This window comes from Staurois parvus, unplaced genomic scaffold (assembly GCF_062004578.1).
Source record: "Staurois parvus isolate SC_StPar_1 unplaced genomic scaffold, SC_StPar_1.0 ptg000292l, whole genome shotgun sequence".
NCBI lineage: Eukaryota > Metazoa > Chordata > Amphibia > Anura > Ranidae > Staurois > Staurois parvus.
The window spans coordinates 4,350,359-4,372,995 of record NW_028318088.1 but is presented as its reverse complement, the minus strand read 5'-3'; the positions used below and the strand labels follow the sequence as shown (position 1 = coordinate 4,372,995).

At 43.2% G+C, this 22,637-nt stretch overlaps 1 protein-coding gene across 2 annotated transcripts in view; it reads left to right on the top strand.

Moving 5' to 3' along the window:
• TMEM38B (transmembrane protein 38B) overlaps positions 1-22,637 on the top strand; it is an 85,653-nt gene that overhangs the window by 40,229 nt on the left and 22,787 nt on the right. For both annotated transcript variants that reach the window (XM_089682610.1, XM_089682611.1), the window contains exon 3: positions 7,194-7,378. In XM_089682610.1, coding sequence (XP_089538736.1) covers positions 7,194-7,378 — 185 coding nt within the window. The remainder of the gene's footprint in view (positions 1-7,193; positions 7,379-22,637) is intronic.

The window sequence follows — 22,637 nt, the reverse complement described above, 5'->3', positions numbered from 1 at the left end:
AAAAAATGTCCTCCGAGAAACTTTGGTACCTTCCCATAAAGGTCTTCTACCACCTCTCCATATAAAATTGGGATTGATGAAGCAATTCATAAAATCACTTCCAAGAGATGGAGAAAGCTTCAAATACTTGGTCACCAAGTTTCCAGGCCTGTCAGAGGCAAAAATTGAAGGAAGGTGTATTCGTCGGACCAGACATTAGAAGGCTTATAGTTGATCAAGAGTTTGTCAATACCATGACGGATCCTCAAAAAGAAGGGTGGATTGCATTTAAAGAAGTCGTACAGAAATTTTTAGGCAATAACAAAGATCCTCACTACAAAAAGATTGTCGAAGGAATGCTGAAAGCATTTCAAGCTTTAGGTTGCCTGATGAGTTTGAAAGTGAATTTCCTCCAGTTTCACCTTGACTACTTTCCTGAAAATTTGGGAGCTGTGAGTGAGGAACAAGGTGAACGATTCCACCAAGACATTAAAGAGATGGAAAGGAGATACCGGGGAAAATGGAGCATTACAATGATGGCAGACTACTGTTGAATGCTTCAGAGAGACATTCCAGATGCTACTCACAAGCGTAAATGCACAAGAGGAGCCTCACAGGGAAGAAGAATCGAGTTTAGTGTGTGTAGGTGAGCTCATTTCAGTTCAAAAAAGGAACTTCATGAAAAAAAAAAACTTAAATTTTATAAGTCTATTTCCATTTATTTTGAGGTATTGCCTTATTAACATAGTTACCTATATTGTCAGGAAACGTGATGTCCTATGACAAAATGGAGGTCATTTTCGGAATCGGCGCACCAAAATACAAAGATTATGTGGAATAACCAAAACAGCTCTTGAAAAAGTTTTTTTTGCAGACCTGTGATTTCCTCTTTGTGTACAATGCACTGCACATCTCTTGGGTGGTCAGTATGAGCACCGCCAGGCCCCCCCACTCTGTGCACTCTCTCCAGTTCTATGGACTATGTAATGTCTATGCCTAGCACCTGGTTAAGATTAGCCGTGATGGTAGGCTTCATGTCTGATCCTGAAGTCGCCTCCAGGACACCCTGTATCCGTACGTTGTTTCAGTGACTTCTATTTTCTCTGTCCTCTATGCGGAGCTAGTGTTGGTGGAGGCATGTGAAGTAGATGCTGTTTCTTGAACCCGGATTCGTGGGTCATGGTCTTCCTGGGTGGTAATGGTAGGGCCTAGATGGCAGAGATGGAAGCGGAGACTTGCTGTTTTAGAGTCTAGTTCTCAGTAAAGTGAGGACTCCATTTTGGATGCCTAAGAGTCAGTCTGTCTGGAAGGCAGAAAGAATGGCCGCGTCCTCTGTGCTGGATGACCTCTCTGTAGCCGATGGCAGGGTTGGAGAGGAGCCATCGCGATTGGTCGTGTGCAGAGGCTGAATAGGTACTCCATCTAGTGTGGATGCCTCGGATCGAGTAGCCGGCATCAGGAGCGGCATCATGGCCAGCAGGAGCAGCTGTGTAGGCCTTGGTCTGGCTGGAATTTTGCCCAGCGCCATCTTATCTTTGGCGACCCGGGTTTCTAGAGGGGCTGTGTGGAGCAAATGGTGTTAAATGGAGCTCTGTTGCGGCTTGGCAGAATCTGCTGGATAAGAGCCTTGTGCTGACATGAGGAGTGCGGGTGTAAAGTTAGAGAGCCTGTGTGGGTCGGGAAGGCACAGAGCTCAGCGAGACACGTCTACAGCCTTCCATTGTCGGTCACGCCCCTTTTTTTTTTTAGCTTTTTTTTTATATATATATATTACAAAATGCTGTGCTCACTTTAAGCTGGCCATACACTAGTAGATTTTTTGACAAATGTTTGTGTGAATATGCATATGTACATTCATACAAAAATTCTTGGTTCATTTAATGGCCTGATGAATGTTGTTCAAAAGTACTTCAAACTCTTGATTTCTCTTAATATTTGATTTTGGAACAAATTCAATTTCCCGAATAAAAAAATCCCTTTCACTGTTAGAAATTTGTGCACTCGAGAAACATTTTTTTCATCCTGCTTTTCTTAATTTTCTCATTACTGCAGTTGGAAATGAACTTCAGTTTGACCTCACTATCATTGGAAAATCGAACGTTCGTAAAATATTCGTGTATGACCAGCTTTAGAGTTCCCTAGAAACCATTCATATAATGTTTATTTGTCATTTTAGAATGAAACCACATGTGACATTAAATATTTTTAATCTCACGCCTGAGGTCATGTTCTATTCAGGTCATGTCATGTTCAGGTGTCACATTTCCAAATGGTTTGGGTTTAGAATGTGTGAAAATAAAAGGATTCCAAGTAACCTAATTTAGCTGTTGGAAATAGGGAAAGAACATATTACAGCTAGGCTAATTTACCTTCAAGGAATTGTGAAGTATGCACAGAATCCCTTTGTTGTTCCAGGGCCAGACCTATGCCAATGGAGCCTAAAGGAATACAACCTAAGATTGTTTGTGCATCCCCCTGTTAAAGCTCCTATACAGTAACACTTTTTGCACTTATAAGTCCATGTGCCTGCAAAAGGAACACAGATGCAGCTTAATGGAACTCCTCGAGAAACTGGAAGGCAAACTTGAATATGAATCAAAGCATCACAGAAGAAGCTGAAGCCATACAGAATTTGACCTGCTTCTAAAGCTGGCTACACATGGATCAGTTTTTTTTGATCAGCCAGCGGGCTGATTGAAGAAAACTGAACAGATTCCCCCACCCACACAAGCCAGGTGGGTAGAGGAATCGTCCACATTGTGTTACTGTATTCTGACAGCAGGGACTCATCTGCTGTCAATATACACTGATCAGTGTCACAGTTGATTGGTTGCAGCACTGATCAAACAACAATTTTTCAACAAGCCCTTTTGTGAGAAGATTATTAGATCGAGTTCTCATAAACAGAAACGCCCACAGATGGATCGACATTCAGCTGGTCCTTTCTGAACCAGCTGAATTTCAATTCATCTATGGCCAGCTTGAGTCTGGAAACCATATACATAAAGGCCTTAGGCTTTCCTCCCTCCTCAGAACATTTTTTTAATAGTCCTATCATATTTTAAAATTGAGTCAATTTTTAAGTATGCTTCTTCAAGATGATTTATTGAAATTCATTCAGCCTAAGAAAAAAAAACCATAATTGAGACACAGTTCACGTCAGTGATTTTTAGTGCAGTTTATAAAGAAAATCCAGGTTGCTGAATTTTTGTGTGTTTTAAACCTAGTGCATTTACGATTAGGCTGCAGCCTTTTGGTGAAACAGAAAAGTTTATATAATTGACCAAAGAAGGAAAAATAATATGTGATACTGTTCAGATCAGTGAATTTTACTGCAGTTTGTTATAAAAAAAAATCCTGTTTGCTGCATTTATATGTGGTTTTTAGTAAGCACATCTTCATAGCAATGAATTGAAAAAACATTAATCGAAGCAGGAGATTGACTTGCTTCTTTGTGTCTGCTACATATACTTTTCTTAGTGGTGATTCAGCAGCAGCATGGCCCCATGAGACGTTCTGCTCCCTGAGGAAAGGGAAAGCTGGGAATATCTTAAATTATTATACATTAGGTTGCAGCATGTTGGTGATCCTGAAAAGTTTATATCTTGATTGTACAGAACAAAGCAATCAGTTCATAGACCATGTGTTGTATGCCACTAGCTTAAGGTAATTGAATAATGGCCCCTAGTGTCCCCATATAACCCCAGCCACTCCTTGAGGCTCCAGTATTTGCTTGAGTTTTCACTTGATACATGCCTTTTCCTTCTTAGAGGAGTTTTCTTACTATATTTTCAGCATATTTAAATACCTCCTTCAACTAACATTTCTGTCAAGATCTGACTACTTACTACGTTCATGGCACATTCGCAGTTTCTGGATCAGTGACACTTGATCATACCTTGGGAACTAAACTTGGCCCCACGAGGGTGTGGCTGGCCTGTAATGTTTACTTTTGTCATTGAATCCTGCCTTCAATGCTCTAATTTACACATTGAGCAATGAATGTATTTAGCCACAGGGTGCCATACTTGTCCAAGGCTGTGGTCCATCCTTATGGCATGCAGACCCTGAAGACCCCTCGGGGACCAATGACATGGGAAAGGTAAGACAGATGTAAGAGTTTCCCTGTACCATTTTACCATACTGGTTCCTGGCTTACATGTCTCGATGGCATTTTAGTGATGTGCACACAAGAGGTTCAGGGGGCACAGGTGTAGAAGACTTACAGTATTAGTGTTTTCCCTAATTGTATTGTCTCTCTATTGGGTAACGTAATTCATTTCATATTCGGCTTCCATTTTCTGCTGACAACGCAAGATGATCTGTTTCCTTACAACCTGTTCACAACTCCAAAAGGAAACAATTGGAAATTGGTTATCACTTGGGTAACAGTGACTCCTCTTCCTAATTGCTTTCCTCTCCTTATGTATCTAGTTCTTCATTTCAGTGTACCTTTCCTACTCAGGAAACTATTTCAGGGCTTACCAACCTCCTACGTTGGAGCTCCTGTCCTTAAATGTTAAAGCGGAGCTCCACCCAAAAGGGGAAGTTCCGTTTTTAAGTCTTTATCCCCTGCTCCCCATTAAGGATTGGCACCTTTGGGCAGCCTGGGGGGGGGGGGTAGCAGGAATCAGAATTTGACAGGTACCCGCTCCCACTTTTGCTGCGATCGCCTGAAGTGAAGTTGTCCTCACCCCCTCCTGTAGTCTTCTGGGACACGTGACAGGTTCCAGAAGACTACGGGGCCATTCACAAAGTGCAGAGCTTCTCGCGCATGTGCAGTGGGCACCCGGCTTTGTAGCTGCAACCTATCACCGCCGGGTGCCCACACTGAAGATCCGGGCGCCAGGGAGAGAAGACGGCCGGTGAAACCAGCCGTGGTGAGGACACCACTGGACCAAGGGACAAGTAAGTGACTGTATTTGAAAAGTCAGCAGCTACAGTTTTTTTAGCTGCTGGTTTTTATTTATTTATTTATTTTTTTTCAACTGGAACTCCGCTCTCAGGTTAAGGCATTTTGCTGGTTAATTTCCTTCCTGTCTGCTTTTCACTTCAAACTGACATGAATGACTACCTCCATTCACCATGTCTGTGGTGTGCATGATTATTCTCACTGTCCCCAGCTCCTAGGATAACCAGTGGAATCCCCTTTTGCATTTGTGGCTATAAGCCTCTCGTCACCTAAATTCTATCATCTAAAACCTGACAGCTGATATTTTCCATATTCTCCAAAAGCTGTGCCTACATTCCATGAGAAGTGTTTTTTTTCTGACTGTCTAGGTAGTAATGTCTCTTCAGACACCGTCTTCATCACAACAATTTTGTCTGTCTGATTCATCAAAAAAAAACTCCTTTTTTCAAGGCACTATCCATTATCCATCATTTTTTAGATAGTTTTTGCTCTTATGCTGATTTTCCAAAAGACACCACAGGGGTAATTCTTTTCTATTGAGCATATAGTTCCTAATCCACTCTACAGGAGTAGGTGATTTACACAATGTGAAACCCAACTAACCCATTCTGCCATGATATGACCTCCCTGGCTTAACCATTAAGCTTTGTCCTGAGCTCCAAAACACCTTTTTTTTTTTTTTTTTTTTCTTTTTTGCCCCAATCCCTTCCATGGCTGCGGTTTGCCAATTTCCATTTTTGTGTTGTTATATAATTCGTCCTTCCCTGCCTAGGTTTCAACATCTATACAGGGTACAATATTACCAAACTGTATCAAAACCAGTTTAAATACCCATGTTTTCAGCGTTTCTTGGGTGGTTTCCCTTCCTCTCCGCTTATAGTCCTCTGGCCTACTGTGCGCCGCCATCCTCATTAGCCTATGGATGTATAACAGCCTGGACAAGAAATATGCTAATATACTTGACTATTCCCTAAGTTGGCGCATTCTATCCTCTTGTTGAATTTCTCCCTTTACATCCCTTTTTGGGCACAAGATGTTTCTCCTGCTTGGCAAACTTTGGGAAAACCATGCCACCTAATGCACTAATAAAAAAAGTCATCCTTCGTTTCTTCTTCTTACCTTATTCTAATGTGTGTATATATACTGTACCTTGACCTGGCCATACTTGAAGCATTTCATTTGGTACTGTATAAATCCTGGTCACCCTTATACACACACTTTTTCTTATAACTTGACACCTTGCACTTGTGCAACCTTCTACTACACTGGATTCTTCCTGGTCGATTGGACTCCTATAGGATGTCAAAGCCATTCCGGGCTATCCTTGTAATAAGAGGGATTCCCTTCTAAGGGCAATCCTATAAACCCAATGCATCGTTTTCTATTTTTATCAACAGTGGTAACCTTCTTTGGATTCCTATTCCACTTGGGACAAGATAGCATGGAGACCGCTGTTTTCCCTGCCTTCATTATGTTTCTTGTTTTCCTTTGAAACCTTAGTTTCCCTGCCATGTTTTACTGGTTGGCATAGCCCACTTAGCAGTTGGTGGTCAGGTCTGACATCTGTGGCTATGCCATATCTCATTGAGAACTCGTTTCCCTTTTCCTCTAATTTCTTACTGAAATATCCACCCTTGAGACTGCACCTATCGCTCCCATCCACCAGGGTGGTCATTTTTCCCCAATTTCTTCTTTCACAGTGCTTTTACCCTTCAGGAACGACTCCCTTCTTCCCTCCCGAAGTCATGGTCCATTAAACTTCGGGTTCGGTGACCTATAAAGCATCTATAGCACTTCTGGTTCACTTTTCTGCCAAATTGTTGGTAGCTAGGCAGCTGTTTAGTCTGCTGTTGCTTCTGCAGCAGAGTGTTTCTACTGTTAACAGTTTTGTGGCCCGTTAGTGTTCTTGTTCTCTTCCTGTCTGTCTATTGCAGTTGTTTAGCTGTCTTGTTGCCCACCTAGATTATTGCTTGGGGATGTCCCATGGTCTATGAATCTATTTCTGTGTTCTGTACTGTATGATAAAGGTAAGAGGAATTTTTACGTACCTGTAAATAAAGGTCCTGTCCTCTCTTTTTTGATCTCTCTATGGCTTGCTGACAAAAGTGGAATCTCACAGAGTGGGCAGGGCTATATGGGGACATTATGGGCTGGACCCAGCTACAATTTCGCCAGCGTCCAATCATGTGACGGTAGCAGCATATAACGCTTCGTCTATGAATCAAATCCTGTGTCCTGTACTCCGAGATATGGAACTTACAGGTATGTCAAATTCACTTTTTCCTTTTTGTTGCAATTTCAGGTATATGGTATATTACTTTCCACACGACCTGGTCTACAGAATTTTTTGCTTCCTACCTCTTCGAGTTATTGCTGCCGCAATGAAGGAAGTGACCAGAACTTGGAAAATCTTATCTGGAGTCACACAGGCAGATAGCCGTTTCAGAGATGCCTGGCTTGTCATGATTGCCAATGGCTGGGCTAAAGGTAAGGTGACATTTTTGATGCAAATCGAAATACATTTAATTCAAAGGAAGAATAAAACAAAACTGAGCTTTACCTACATCATGTCAGCCCAACTCTGAGTAGTTACAGTGAAGAAACTTCAATATATTCTTATATCTAAGCAGTGGCATTCTTTTTGGAAGAAGGAAGCTTGTTGCGGCAGCAAGGAAATTGCAAATGTGTGAATACTGTTTTATTAATTATCATTACACATTTTTGGCAGTACAAAAACACCTGAGGTGTGAAAAGAAATATTTATGAATTCTGTTTAAGACAAATATCTTCCATAATGGTCAAATGTATTACCCTATTAATTAAAAGCAGTTTTATATGAAAGCACAATAACAAATCTTGTTTTGGCTTCAAGCAGTACATGAATTTAAACGCTACATAATTTATTAGACAATATTGCTCACAATATGCTTACAGAAAGTGTAACACCACTTTTTTTTTTGGGGGGGGGATTGGTTTAGAATCTCTGACATGTTTTTATTGCTGTCTGACAGTGATGTTGGTCACAAAGACAAATTAGAGAGGGTAACACGATATAAGGCAGCAAATAAAATCTGGAGTATGGTTAGTGGCTTTATAAAGTTTTTATCATTGCCTGAGTCACAACGGAAGAGATTTTCTTTCACTTTCTGTTCCACTTATCGGACAGGAAGTGAGTTGAAATCTCCTCTGATGAGGACCAGTTAGCAGTAAAAACATAGCCGAGGTTTTAATCCTTCTCTACTCTATCCAGAATCAAACAAAAATAAACTTTTGGCTGGAGTTGCACTTTCATAGCGAAAAGAGTGACAACTTTCCATAACCATTAACAAATTTTACAGCATGTAAAATCTGACTTGTGATTGTGCGTAAGTGGCTCATGATTATCATTTGCACTAACAAAGCACATTGTTTATAAAAGTAATAACTATATACTAACTACATGGAGAAAAATAAATATTTACCAGCTCTTAATGCTAATGGAAGGTTGTTGCATGCTAAAGTTGTAAAGGTGTAACTGATGAACTTATGGCCTCTGTTGATGCTTAAAAGCTGCACCCAGTGTATGGAAATCACACTGAAACAGTATCTTGTCGAGCGTTCGTTTACAGACCAAAAGGAACCAAAAAGCATATTTCCAAAGCAGTGGATGTCAGCAATGTCAGTGATTGTGGACATGCTGCAGGTTTGGTTAGAGACTAGCTGAAGAAGACTGGGAGACATGTTGTTTGAGGCTAGTAGAGACCACTGCTATTACCCTTTATAAATCAATGATCCCACTGGAGTCCAAGGGTCACACAACAAGTACCAAAGGGCTCCGTGTTGGGTACCAGGGCTTGAAAGCATTGTATTGCAGTCTTAAAGGCTAATTCCACCTTTTAGATCATGTTCCAGCCTTTTTAGGGTGTAACATTTAATGTGGTGCCAAGCAAACCCCTGGCCACAAAACAGCACCCTCTGTGACAGCCCTTTGGGGTTCCTCTCCCTACTGCAGCTGTCACTTTTGAACTTTGAGGCCACACAGCTACAGCATTCATTCACAGAGATTTATGAATAAGTAAAATACAAGTCCCATCTGCCACTGCAGCAGATGGACTTGAAGTTCTCAATGGAACGCAAGTACAGTGGTTAACGCACTTCTAGTCCAGTGACACTTCCTCCAGCTCAGTAACTGAAAGCCCATACTTTGGTACAGACATAGAGCTGTAGGAAAAGTCTGCAGGAACCTGCACATTGCACCTGCCATCCACTGATCATGGTTGCAATGCTTTGCAAATAAATAATAGCTGCTCTATTTTTGCTGCAAATACATGTGCATTTATTTCTTTATTTGCAAAAGCTGCACTTTGCTTTTAAAGCTGAAACTGCAGGTACCCATCAGTGCAAAATCCTAAAGTGGAGTGTATTCCTTATGACTTTGGCTGTATAATTGTATGACTGTGTATACAAAACATCTGCTTCATACCATACCATGATTGATGATACATCACCTCTAATTTGAAAATTTGAATGTAACCTATATTGAAAAAGATATGGTGGCTGCCTTGCTGACCGCCTCTACTGAAGATTGCTAGCTGAATATCTGTCATTCTGATCCCATTAGAAAGATCACTTAATGCCTGCACTCATCTATGATATCCCAAAATTCACCAGGGCAGATAACTAACACCACCAAGTGTTTACAATCAGGAGTCAAAAAACAGCTCTAGAAAGGGTAAAACTTTTTTTAAAAAGTTAGCGCTGTCTAGCGCTGGTTTATTAGACTTTTGATTATGATCCTATTGCTTCAGTTCTGTCTGAGGCACTGAACTAGATCAAGTATGCAGATTAGAAATTCTTACAGCATTTTTAATTTGTGTGCTTGTTCCACATATTGAAGCCATAGACAGCCAGGCAGCTAGTATTCATGAAGGGTCAGCCATGCCAACTACCATAGTTCTGTCCTTTCATGTTCCCTATAAACACATAGGACTGATTTTAGTCTTAAAGAATATTTGTGTGCCTGCTGTAGGAAGAGTGTCCTGTTCTCTTTGTATTGCTTCCTTTATGTGAAAGTCTGGGTGTTCCTGCCTGTCCCTCTGCTTTCCTATTAAAAATTGACCACACTAGGCATGAGAGCACAGCATTGTCAGTTCTCTAGTTGTGATGGGAACTCAGTGTGCTCTCCTCCAATGATTAGACAATCAACCAGCAGGTTGACAAGCTATGTGGATGCAGGAATCTTCCAAACTCCCCCCCATCAGAATACACTTAAGCGCTGCATGTGCTAGTCGAACACTGGTTTCCCAGCAGGATTGTTCGACAGAAGCCAGTTGTTTAGACCAGCTTCTGTTGAACAAACAGCGATACACACATGCCATACCTGAAATATAACTCCTGTGCTACCCCAAACAGTGAAATAAATTTTTAGAAAAAAAATGGTGTAACAGACAGGGTCTTTTGAAGGAGACTGCAGGCTAGCCCAGCAATGGGCAAACTACGGCCGCGGGCCGTATACGGCCCGGCGGACCTTTTAATCCAGCCCGCGGAGCGTGATACTGTCAGGATGGCTGTCAGGATGTGTGTAGGCGGGGCAGCGTGACGAACGCGAGGGGAGCTAGGCTCCTCTCACAGTCCGCCCTGAAGACCGGTGTAGCATGAAAATCTGTCTCCTATGAGGATCTGTCCCCCTCGACGTATCTGCGCATGTGCCGGAGATCGCCGATCGGCTACTAATGCCTGAAACTGGCACATGCGCAGATACGTCGAGGGGGACAGATCCTCATAGGAGACAGATTTTCATGCTACACCGGAACGGCGCGGGAACACGGCGAGAGGAACGCGCGGAGCAAAGGTAAGTGAATTGACACAGGGGGGACTTAATATGGGGGATGAATTAATATGGGGAATGAATTACTATATGGGGGATTAATTACTATGGGGGATGAATTACTATATGGGGGATGAATTACTATATGGGGGATGAATTACTATGGGGGATGAATTACTATGGGGGATGAATTACTATGGGGGGTGAATTACTATATGGGGAATGAATTACTATATGGGGGTGAATTACTATATGGGAAATGAATTACTATATGGGGGATGAATTACTATATGGGGGATGAATTACTATGGGGGGTGAATTACTATATGGGGGATGAATTACTATGGGGGATGAATTACTATATGGGGGATGAATTACTATATGGGGGATGAATTACTATGGGGAATGAATTACTATATGGGGGATGAATTACTATATGGGGGATGAATTACTAGGGGGATGAATTACTATGGGGGATGAATTACTATATGGGGGATTAATTACTATGCTTACTATGGGGGAATATTACTATACTTACTATGGATGACACATACACCTCATTCATCTACTCTTGGTCCGGCCCCCGGGTCCAATATATGAACCCATTGCGGCCCTCAAGTCAAAAAGTTTGCCCACCCCTGGGCTAGCCTCTTACCTACGGACTATGGGCCCTGACATTTGAGGGGGCTGTATTCTTTGGGAGGTGTGTGCCTGGGGGACCTTTTTTTGGAGTAGTTTTACTTCGGATTCAAGTCCATATCTCCCCAAAACACACAGACTCTGAATACTGCAGGACCAGGATACAGATTTGGGGTCTCTGTGCTCAAACCAGCATTGACTGCGTCAACCCCCCTCCTAGACTAAGATGCTAACATGATAATATAATCAACTCAAAACAACCTGATGCTGAGGTCTCTTTCTGTAATCTGTTTAATAAGGTGTGATGTGTTTACTGTTGTGTCCTTGTCCCATTGTTAATTGAATCACCTATTGTTTCTGTCTGTTGGCTAGTCCTCCTGGAGGTTCTTACATGATGGGATTAGTCATATGTTAACTTTACTTTATCTAATCAGTGCAGGATGTTTATCCGAATGTTTTATATATGCTTTTATTCTTCATGTGGAGACTGCCCATATTTATGAAGTGTATAAAAACCTGTATTGCAGTTACATAGTTAGTCTGGCTGAAAAAAGACAAAAGTCCATCCAGTTTAACCATAAAAAAAAAGTTACACTCCTACACCCACAGTTTATCCAGAGGAAGGCAAAAATAACCAGCAAAGCATGATCCAATTTGCTCCTTCAGGGGAAATAATTCACCTAAGCCAGTGTCATTTAGTCCTTGGGTGCAATGCCCAGCTATAATACCTTGGTACTGTGTCCCAACAATGAGGAAGCAGTTCTCTGATGAAAACTCCAAGGTGGGCTGCCAGGCGGTCCGTCACAGTTGGTATAAAATAAATGGCTGCAGCTAGCACCCAATGTGTTCCCACATGCATATAGACTCAAAAACAAAACAATTGATGCTGTTTTGCCCAACTGATTACAACATACTACATGTGCCTATATATGTATAGTGCAGTATTCAAACACATTTGCATAAATAAATATTACTCTACGACCAAAATAAACTTTTTTTTTCTTCCAAATATATATCGTGTCTGTGTCTCCTTTCTTTTCACCATGATTATTTCCTAGTATTTCACTTGTATAAAGTTCATTTCATACAATTGTGTCCTTTGCATATCACCAAACGTATAACGTGCCCACAGCTCCAGTGCTGTAAGTGCACACACACCATAAGTATTACCACTGTGCTCACAATGCTCTCATCTCTTCTATATACCCTACAATAACAGTAAGGTTACATAGTGATTTAATATGCTTTCACAGGCACTTTCCCTACACTGGGATCCCACTCGTCCATTCAGAAATCATACAGGAAATTTGGTTATAGGTCCCTTTTTAAGACGCTGTTGAACATCAAAGGACTTTTGTTTGTGTTGTGTTCAGCTTGCTACTTGTTGATTTGGTGATGGCATTTGAGTTCAGGGGATCAACTTTTGGATGGCATCTCTGTGTTACACCTCACTTGTTTAATGTTGACCAGGGTATGGCATCAGGAAAGGACCGTTGCTGCTGGGGAATAACTCTGTGTTGCATCCTGCCTGGTGTATGTTGACTTGGGTATAAAATCAGAATTGGGGTAATGCTGCTGGTGGACATCGCTGTGATAAATCTTTCTTGTTGTCATTAACTTGATTAGTTTCAGGAATGGCATAGTGCTGCTTAGCTGATTAGAGAACAACATTGTGTTGAGGGTTGTACACTTGTCCCTCCCACAGTTTGTGACTGGATGATGAAAGGAGAAGTGGCATGCTGATTAGCTTGTTCCTGCCACTCTGTTGTCTCCTCTTAGCATGTTCCATGTCAGCCCATAAATTGATTGGCTCAATGTGCTGCTTCTTTCTCTCCCAGTCTAAGCGCTGCTAGTTTTAGTCTGTAGCTTGCAGATTTCTGCTTCTGTGTGTCTATCTCTCTCCTCTCAGTAGCTCTCCCAATTCATTGAGAATAAAAATAAATATGAAAAATGTTTAATACAGTTGCAAGAAAAAGTATGTGAACCCCTTGGGATTACGTGGAGTTTTGCATGAATTGGGCATAAAATGTGCTCTGAACGTCATCTAAGTTACAACAATAGAAGAACACAGTCTGCTGAACATAATACTACACAAACATTAGATGTTGCCATGGTTTAATTGCACATAACATGTAAACATTCACAGTGCAGGGAGGAAAAAGTATGTGAACCTTTGGACTTAATAACTGGTTGACCCTCCTTTGGCAGCAATAACCTCAACCAAACGTTTCCTGTAGTTGCAAATCAGACCTGCCCAACGATCTGGAGTAATTTTGGACCACTCCTCTTCACAAAACTGTTTCAGTGTAGCAATATTCTTGCAATGTCTGGTGTGAATTGCTCTCTTAAGGTCATGCCACAGCATTTCAATCGGTTTGAGGTCAGGACTCTGACTGGGCCACTCCAGAAGGCGTATTCTGTGCTCTTGCAGCCATTGTTTTGTTGAATTACTTGTATGCTTTGGGTCATTGTCCTGTTGCATCACCCATCCTCTGCGGAGCTTCAGTTGGTGGACAGATGGTCGTACGTTTTCCTGCAAAACGTCTTGATAAACTCTTGAATTAATTTTCCCATCAATGACAACAATCCGTCCAGGCCCTGAGGCAGCAAAGCAGCCCCAAACCATGATGCTCCCTCCGCCATGTTTTACAGTGGGGATGAGGTTTTGATGTTGGTGTGCTGTGCCTTTTTTTCTCCACACATAGTGTTGTGTGTTCTTCCCAAACAACTCAATCTTGGTTTCATCTGTCCACAGTATATTTTGCCAGTAGTGCTGTGGAACATCCAGGTGCTCTTTTGCAAACTTCAAACGTGCTGCAATATTCTTTTTGGACAGCAATGGCTTCCTCCGTGGTGTCCTCCCATGTACTCCATTCTTGTTTAATGTTTTCCTTATTGTAGATGTGTCAACAAAAATGTTAGCATGTGCCAGAGATTTCTGTAGGTCTTTAGCTGACACTCTGGGATTCTTTACCTCATGCAGCATTCTGCGCTGTGCTCTTGCAGTCATTTTTACAGGACGACCACGCCTAGGGAGAGTAGCAACAGTGCTAAACCTTCTCCATTTGTAGACAGTCTGTCTTACCGTGGACACATGAACATCAAGGCTTTTGGAGATACTTTTGTAACCCTTTCTAGCTTCATGCAAGTCAACAATTCTTGATCGTAGGTCTTCTGAGAGCTCTTTTCTGTGAGGCATGGTTCACATCAGACAGTGCTTCTTGAAAACAGTAAACCCAAAACAGGTGTGTGTTTTCTAAGGGCAGGACAGCTGTCAGCAACACATCCAATATCATCACACTGATTGGAGTCAAGGTTGGCTCACTCCTGGCTCCAATTAGCTCTGGGAGAAGTCATTAAGCTAGGGCCTCACATACTTTTTCCTCCCTGCACTGTGAATGTTTACATGTTATGTGCAATTAAACCATGGCAACATCTAATGTTTGTGTAGTATTATGTTCAGCAGACTGTGTTCTTCTATTGTTGTGACTTAGATGACGTTCAGAGCACATTTTATACCCAATTCATGCAAAATTCCACGTAATCCCAAGGGGTTCACATACTTTTTCTTGCAACTGTATGTATCTCCAAAATAATTAATTGTAAATAAAATGGTAATGTATTGTAAATAAATGAAATAACAAACTATGAGGATGGAAAATTAACTGACAAAAGTACAGAACTGAATAGAGTACTTATGGAACAATGACAGGTCTAACATGATGGGCATCCCATGTACTCAGCCACAGACCTTACATAGCATAAAAGTGGATCCTCCTTTTTTCCAATGCTTTATTATGTTCTGAAACAGTGGGAAATGAACAAGTGTACAGTATGGTACTTAAAGCGGAGCTCTAGTCTCCTGTAAAAAAAAAATAAGTCAGCAGATACAAAGATTGTAGCGGCTGACTTTTAAAAAAAAAAAAAACCAGCCATTTCACCTGTTCCTCGATTCAATGGTATCCTCACCCCACCTTGGTTCACCTGCCACCCTCTGTCCCTGGCACCACCATCTTAAGTCTAGGCACCCAGCTGAGACAAGTGTCCCAGAAAACTACAGGAGGGGGGTGGGGGGGGGGGGGGGGGGGCGGGAGGAGAACATCAGCTTCAAGTGAGAGCAGGTACCTGTCAAAATTGCTCCCCAAAGATGCCAGTCCTTAACGGGGATCGGGGGGGGGGGCGAGTCGTTAATGTGGAACTTTCCCTTTTGGGTGGAGCTCCGCTTTAAGCATGGTATCAAGCAGTTGTATAATTAGCAGATAAAGATAATACATCAATAAAAGCTGACTATGAGTGAAGTTGTGTAGCAGACACTGGACAATAAACAAGCTACAGAACAGCAGTGAAAACAATCTGTGCAGTTAATAATAAAAAGGTCTATAGACACATGAAAAATAAAATAAAACAAAATTAAAAGTGATTGCTGCTAACACATAAATTAGTGCTTTTCACCACACTTCAACATAACGTCCTCTATGATGCAGCACAATCCCATCAAATAATGTAAGAGTCCGAAATAAAAAAAAAAATCGAATAGTTTTTCAATATCCAATAAAGCTGTTGAGGAAGTTCTGGTACAGGAGCTTATCACGTACAGGGTTTGGAGCCGCACTGTGGGTATGAGAACACTGGCTGTACTAATCACTTTGACCCATGTTTATTCATGCTGGGATACATAGCACTGTGGGTGCTTTTTAAATGTAAGTGATGATTTCAAGAGCTTTTAATAAATTGTTACTATTTAGAGAGCACTATTGTGGTCCCATTCTATTTTTGCATGTGATGTATCCATGGTGAGGAATACTGAGGAGGAAGGAGCAGGAGGAATAGTTGATGCCACATATGCCCAAGCTGGGCCAACAAGTGTGTTATGACCTTGATCTGTTTTGCGGTCCCTTGCAAAAGGTGAGCGCATGTTATCACTGGGTGTTTGCATGTGTCACATAGCTTGAGAAAAGAGGAATGAAGAAATACATATCACATCAGGGTGGTGGAGGAAATACAGCTTTATTGGATCTTGAAGGACTAGGACTTTAAATTTAAGGACTGTTACTTTATTTTATGGGATTGTGCTGCATCATGGAGGACATTAGAGTACAGTATAGTACACAATCATTGTTTCTGGCAGTGGTATAATGCTCAGAGGAGATTATAGGTCAAAAGTAATATGGGTAAAGCTGTGTTGGTGTTGTCATTAATACTTTGTGGGGATGTTTACTGTAAATACCAGTGAGGGAAATAAACTATTGTCTCTGAAGCGTTTTAAGTATTAGGTATGGGGTGGAGGGGAGATGGGAAGCAGAGGGTTTCAGGACAAGTGTGGGTGTAAACTGTATGAATTGGGGAGGAGGATGGGGTAAAGATGAGAACAGAAGAGGTTGGGGTTGTGAGGTTAGGTTAAAGAAAAAAGAGAAAACAATAAAGAAGAAAAAGGAAAGGAAAAGGCTGATGGAAAGGGAATATGGGGGAGTTGCGCCATTTTTGGTATTTCCAGCCAAAAGGCTGTTGCTGTCATTTGTATAAAGGAAACTGATCCAGTAATGCTAATTCTTTCTGCAATTCTCAGATCTGTTTTTCGTGGAGAAGGTCAGGTCCTCCATTCCTACAAGTTCTATTTTCTGGAGGTGGATGGGATAAGTCTCTACAATGCAAGATTGGGCTGTGTTAGGCAGGTCTATAGAAGGAGATTATTAGTATATTTTCATAGAGATTGTCTGTCTGATTTTTTGCAGTAATTCTTTTACTTGAGCCTGTTGATTTTGGACAGCACCCAAATATGTGGAGGAATAGGACCTTCTAGGCTTTGCACCTTCATCAGAGATCTAGTCAGGGTTTTGTACCTCCTGATTCTTCTGGATTTGTTCAGGGTATCAAGGTCCTGTTCCCATTTCATTATGGTGATCCAGTGTGGGAGTACTGAACAAATAATAAAGTATTGAAAAATAATGTTTGTTTGAGAGGGTCCCTGTCAGAATATAAGGCCTTGGTGGTCTTTTGAAAGATAAAATGGGAAACAGTGTGGAGATATAATGATGCACCTAAAAGAGAAGTATGGGATTGAAAGAAAAAACAAACATACATACTCACCTTTGTGGATATAGCATTGGTCCATTGCTTCAACTGTCCCCCGCTGCTTTTAAACATGAGAACTGAGTAATCGCATGACCACCAATCACTCAGTTCTTGGTCTTCAGTGACCAGAGAGTGTTGACTGCCAGTCAACGGCTCTCTGCTCTGGCCCTCACTAGAGCACCGGGCTTTGGAGGAAGTGGGAGTGGCTGGCTTAGGTTCTCAGCGTGCCCAGAGAGGCTGAGCCAGCTGCTGGTCCAGCATCTGGGTGTATCCTGACATTATTGTCAGGATCCCTGCAGAACTTGGACCAGCTCTGTGACATCAGCTGACACCAGGCTTTAGCTAGGTCACAGGAGTACAGAAATAAGTGCACTCCTTGGACCTGGAAGGGAAGTATGGCTAAAAGAGCTTTGAACCAGTTTAACATTTTGGTTCCCAGGTTTATGTATTGTAGAAGTGATGCAGTGAAGGCCTAACTAACGCTATCAAAAAGCCTTCTTGGCATCACTTGTTAGAAAGCATAGGGGTTCTAGTGAGGTAAGTTGCATTGAGTACTTTTATGATGTTGTCTAGAGATGAGCGAAGTATTCAAAAATTCGATTCGGCTGATTCGGCGAATTCGCGGATTAAATTCGATTTGAGTCGAATATATTCGCTGCGAATTTAACTTATAAAAAGGGTGTTTCTAGGCTTCAGAGAGCCTTTATATTAGTGCAGAACACTGTACATTTAATTTAAATGCCCTTGGAGTCTGCTGGGGAAGAGAAATAATACTGTCAGTCAGTATGACATGCAGATGAGTGCCGTCGATCTTAGAATCACCGCTCACTTCACTCATTTGGGCAGTCACGGGGCGAAAACCAGAGTGTGGAGCCACAGTGTGGCGGTGGAGGCAGCAGCAATGGGAGGCCATACAGCACCCTATGACGAAATGGAACCCACCAGCAGTGTGAGGAGACCTGAAAGTGGCACATGGCAGAGTGTGGCGATGGAGACAGCAGCAATGGAAGGCCGTACAGGGACCCATGAGAGACTCTGGACCTGGCAGCAGCATGAGGAGGCGGTACGGGGGCCCATGGCAGATTACGGGCCTGGCAGCAGCAATGGGAGGCCCGTAATCTGCCAGCACCCTATGACAAAATGGAACCCACCAGCAGTGTGAGGAGACCTGAAAGTGGCACATGGCAGAGTGTGGCAATGGAGACAGCAGCAATGGAAGGCCGTACAGGGACCCATGAAACACTCTGGACCTGGCAGCAGCATGAGGAGGCGGTACAGGGGCCCATGACAGATTACGGGCCTGGCAGCAGCATGAGGAGTCGGTACGGGGGCCCATGACAGATTACGGGCCTGGCAGCACCAATGGGAGGCCCGTAATCTGCCAGCACCCTATGACAAAATGGAACCCACCAGCAGTGTGAGGAAACCTGAAAGTGGCACATGGCAGAGTGTGGCGATGGAGACAGCAGCAATGGGAGGCCGTACAGGGACCCATGAGACACTCTGGACCTGGCAGCAGCATGAGGAGGCGGTACAGGGGCCCATGACAGATTACGGACCTGGCAGCAGCATGAGGAGGTGGTACGGGGGCCCATGGCAGATTACGGGCCTGGCAGATGACGACGAGGCTGCCAAGTGCGATCAGCCTCATCATCATCAATTAGGGTCTCCGCCTCACTACTAGCCCCCTCGGCTGCGTGTGGGTCAGGAGACAGACCTATCTCTAGACCGGCTACCGAGCCACTCTCCTCGCCAGTACTTCTTCGCCTGGCTGCTGAAGACGCGGATGTCTCCCCCCGTTCCTGACGCCCTCTGTTAGCTCTTCCTCACTGTACAGTGGTGCTGATCCCACAGCATGCGATACTTCGCTTGGTGAGGGAACACCAAAGGACAGGGGCAGGTAGAGGACACGTGATTTCAGTGGGCTTGCTCCCGGGCCATGCCAACTAACGGTTGTGTCTGACGTACCCACCGACCGTTGGCTGTAGGTGTCAGAGGTGACCTGGGAAGAGGAAGACGACCGAGCCAACCAATCGATGACGGCAGGGTTGTCGGTGGAGACACGACCGCTGGATGACACCGGGAGCACTGGCCTCTGGCTGCGACTAGTGCTGCCTCGACCCCTTCCTCCGCTGCCACGTCTGCTCGCTCCTGAAACATTGCCTCCTCTGCCACTCCTCTGCGCGTTGTCTGACATACTCTTTAATTCAACGATTCTGTGTCCCTGAGTAACAATTCTGTGTCCCTGAGTAACAATTCTGTGTCCCTCAGTAACGATTCTGTGTCCCTGAGTAACAATTCTGTGTCCCTGAGTAACAATTCTGTGTCCCTGAGTAACAATTCTGTGTCCCTCAGTAACGATTCTGTGTCCCTCAGTAACGATTCTGTGTCCCTGAGTAACGATTCTGTGTCTGTCCCTGAGTAACAATTCTGTGTCCCTGAGTAACAATTCTGTGTCCCTGAGTAACAATTCTGTGTCCCTCAGTAACAATTCTGTGTCTGTCCCTGAGTAACAATTCTGTGTCCCTCAGTAACAATTCTGTGTCCCTCAGTAACAATTCTGTGTCCCTGAGTAACAATTCTGTGTCCCTGAGTAACAATTCTGTGTCTGTCCCTGAGTAACAATTCTGTGTCCCTGAGTAACAATTCTGTGTCCCTGAGTAACAATTCTGTGTCCCTGAGTAACAATTCTGTGTCTGTCCCTGAGTAACAATTCTGTGTCCCTCAGTAACAATTCTGTGTCCCTGAGTAACAATTCTGTGTCCCTGAGTAACAATTCTGTGTCCCTGAGTAACAATTCTGTGTCCCTGAGTAACAATTCTGTGTCCCTCAGTAACAATTCTGTGTCCCTCAGTAACAATTCTGTGTCTGTCCCTGAGTAACAATTCTGTGTCCCTCAGTAACAATTCTGTGTCCCTCAGTAACAATTCTGTGTCCCTGAGTAACAATTCTGTGTCCCTGAGTAACAATTCTGTGTCCCTCAGTAACAATTCTGTGTCTGTCCCTGAGTAACAATTCTGTGTCTGTCCCTGAGTAACAATTCTGTGTCTGTCCCTGAGTAACAATTCTGTGTCTGTCCCTGAGTAACAATTCTGTGTCCCTGAGTAACAATTCTGTGTCCCTCAGTAACAATTCTGTGTCCCTCAGTAACAATTCTGTGTCTGTCCCTGAGTAACAATTCTGTGTCCCTGAGTAACAATTCTGTGTCCCTCAGTAACAATTCTGTGTCCCTCAGTAACAATTCTGTGTCCCTCAGTAACAATTCTGTGTCTGTCCCTGAGTAACAATTCTGTGTCCCTCAGTAATAATTCTGTGTCTGTCCCTGAGTAACAATTCTGTGTCCCTGATTAACAATTCTGTGTCCCTGAGTGACGATTCTGTGTCCCTAAGTAACGATTCTGTGGCCCTAAAGTCTCTCTGGCCCTAACTCTGTCCCTAATACAGACAGGTCTGTCTCTCTTGAATGACCGCAGGCTAATGGAGAATTGTAAGATGGCCGCAATTTATAGCTCCACCATTACACAGTGCTGGCTGGCTGGCTGCTGATTGGCTAATGCGATCACATGTCATGAATGAATGCATTATGGGTCAGCGCGCCTTGTCTGCGCGCCTTCCCAGAGATCCCCGCTCCGTCGCCACACATGTCGCTGCCATTTTTGGGAAAATTCGATTCGTGCATCCGAAGTTGGCTAATTTTCGGATTCGGCGCGAATCGAATATTTCCCAATATTCGAAACGAATTCCACTTCGCCATGTTTGATTCGCTCATCTCTAATGTTGTCCATGGCTTCTCTGGGTTATGGGTTTCGTAATAAGCTTTCATTAGGCAGCAATGCCATGTGTGAGGGACATAGTCTAATTGAATGACTGTAACATTTTGATTGGGCATTGTCTGACCAAGTGATACTGCCAATATCTGTTCTTGCAAGAAGGGAGTAGTCCCTATGTCTCATAAGAAAGAAGTCTGTACAAGAATATTGCTTGTGTGGGTGCTCAGTAGCAGGCTTAGTCACTGGTGTCTGGGTTTAGAAACTGCCATACAGATATCATTTGTCAAGCATGTAAAGAGTGACTGATTGATTTGCAAGGTAGCCTGAGGTAGATAAGAGCCACAAGAGAAAGTATCTTTTGTAGAGTCAAGGGAGGTATAAGAAAGTGGGTATTGTGACAGACCTAACCGGAACAGTGGCTTTGAGAGGGATCTGTGGGGCTAGCCATCTACCCACTAATTATGGCCCATGGAGGAGACCATGAATTTTGTCTGCTTCTCCCGGTCTGAGCATGGAAGAGAGCTAGGTCCTGAAAATCTTTGACTGGCTGGAAGTATCTACTGAGATTATGCAGCCAGGAAGTCCCAAAACCGTATTGCGTCTGTGGGAGCATTGTGTCAAACAAGTCATGCAGACTCACCTTCACCAGCTGGGGATATGGAACACTTCTTGGGCATATTTCTTATCTTGGCCTGGCTGGTCCTTGAGAGCTGTATAATGCAGCATTTGCCCATTTTGCCCCGACTACTACCAACTTTATATTATTAACTTCTTATATTCTTTCAACTGAAGATGTGCCACTTGTTAACCTAGCTCCAAGCTGGATCTGAGTTGGGAAATTTTGAAACGTGGGGTGTATTGTACTTTATGTATCTGGGGCTGTGGAACTGTTTCCAGACTTCCTGGTGGGCACGCCCTTGCTACTCAAGACTTATTGTGGACATGTTTTCCAGCACATAGACATGGGAGGCAGGGTGGGGACTTCCTGTGACTACTAGCCAGACTGATGAGACTTGTCTATGTGGCTAGCTGTTATTTAGATTAATGTTTAAAGGTTGCGTTGTCTGTGATAATGTGTTTACCTCTTATCTGATGGTTTTCTATATAGAGTGGTTTTCTGTACAGCTATAGTCACTTGCCTCATGTTCAAGAGCTTAGGAAGCAGCGTCTTGGAGATAGAGATGCCCAGTTAGGATGTCAGGAGTCCATCACATTTGCTTCCTGCAGTTTGGGATATCCAAACCACCATCGGGATCCAAGGTCCAGTTAGCAGAAGAGGAGAGATACAGATACCAGCCACCATGGAAGAGGAATTGGGAAGGAGGCTGCAAGAGGTGCAGATGCAGCACAGGGGACCAGTGCCCAGCGCAGGTCCTGCTGGGATGATATTACGTCCACGGACAACTCTGAAAGGAAGTGCTAAACCGTGAGCAGCACCGCCAGGGAAAAATTCCAATCC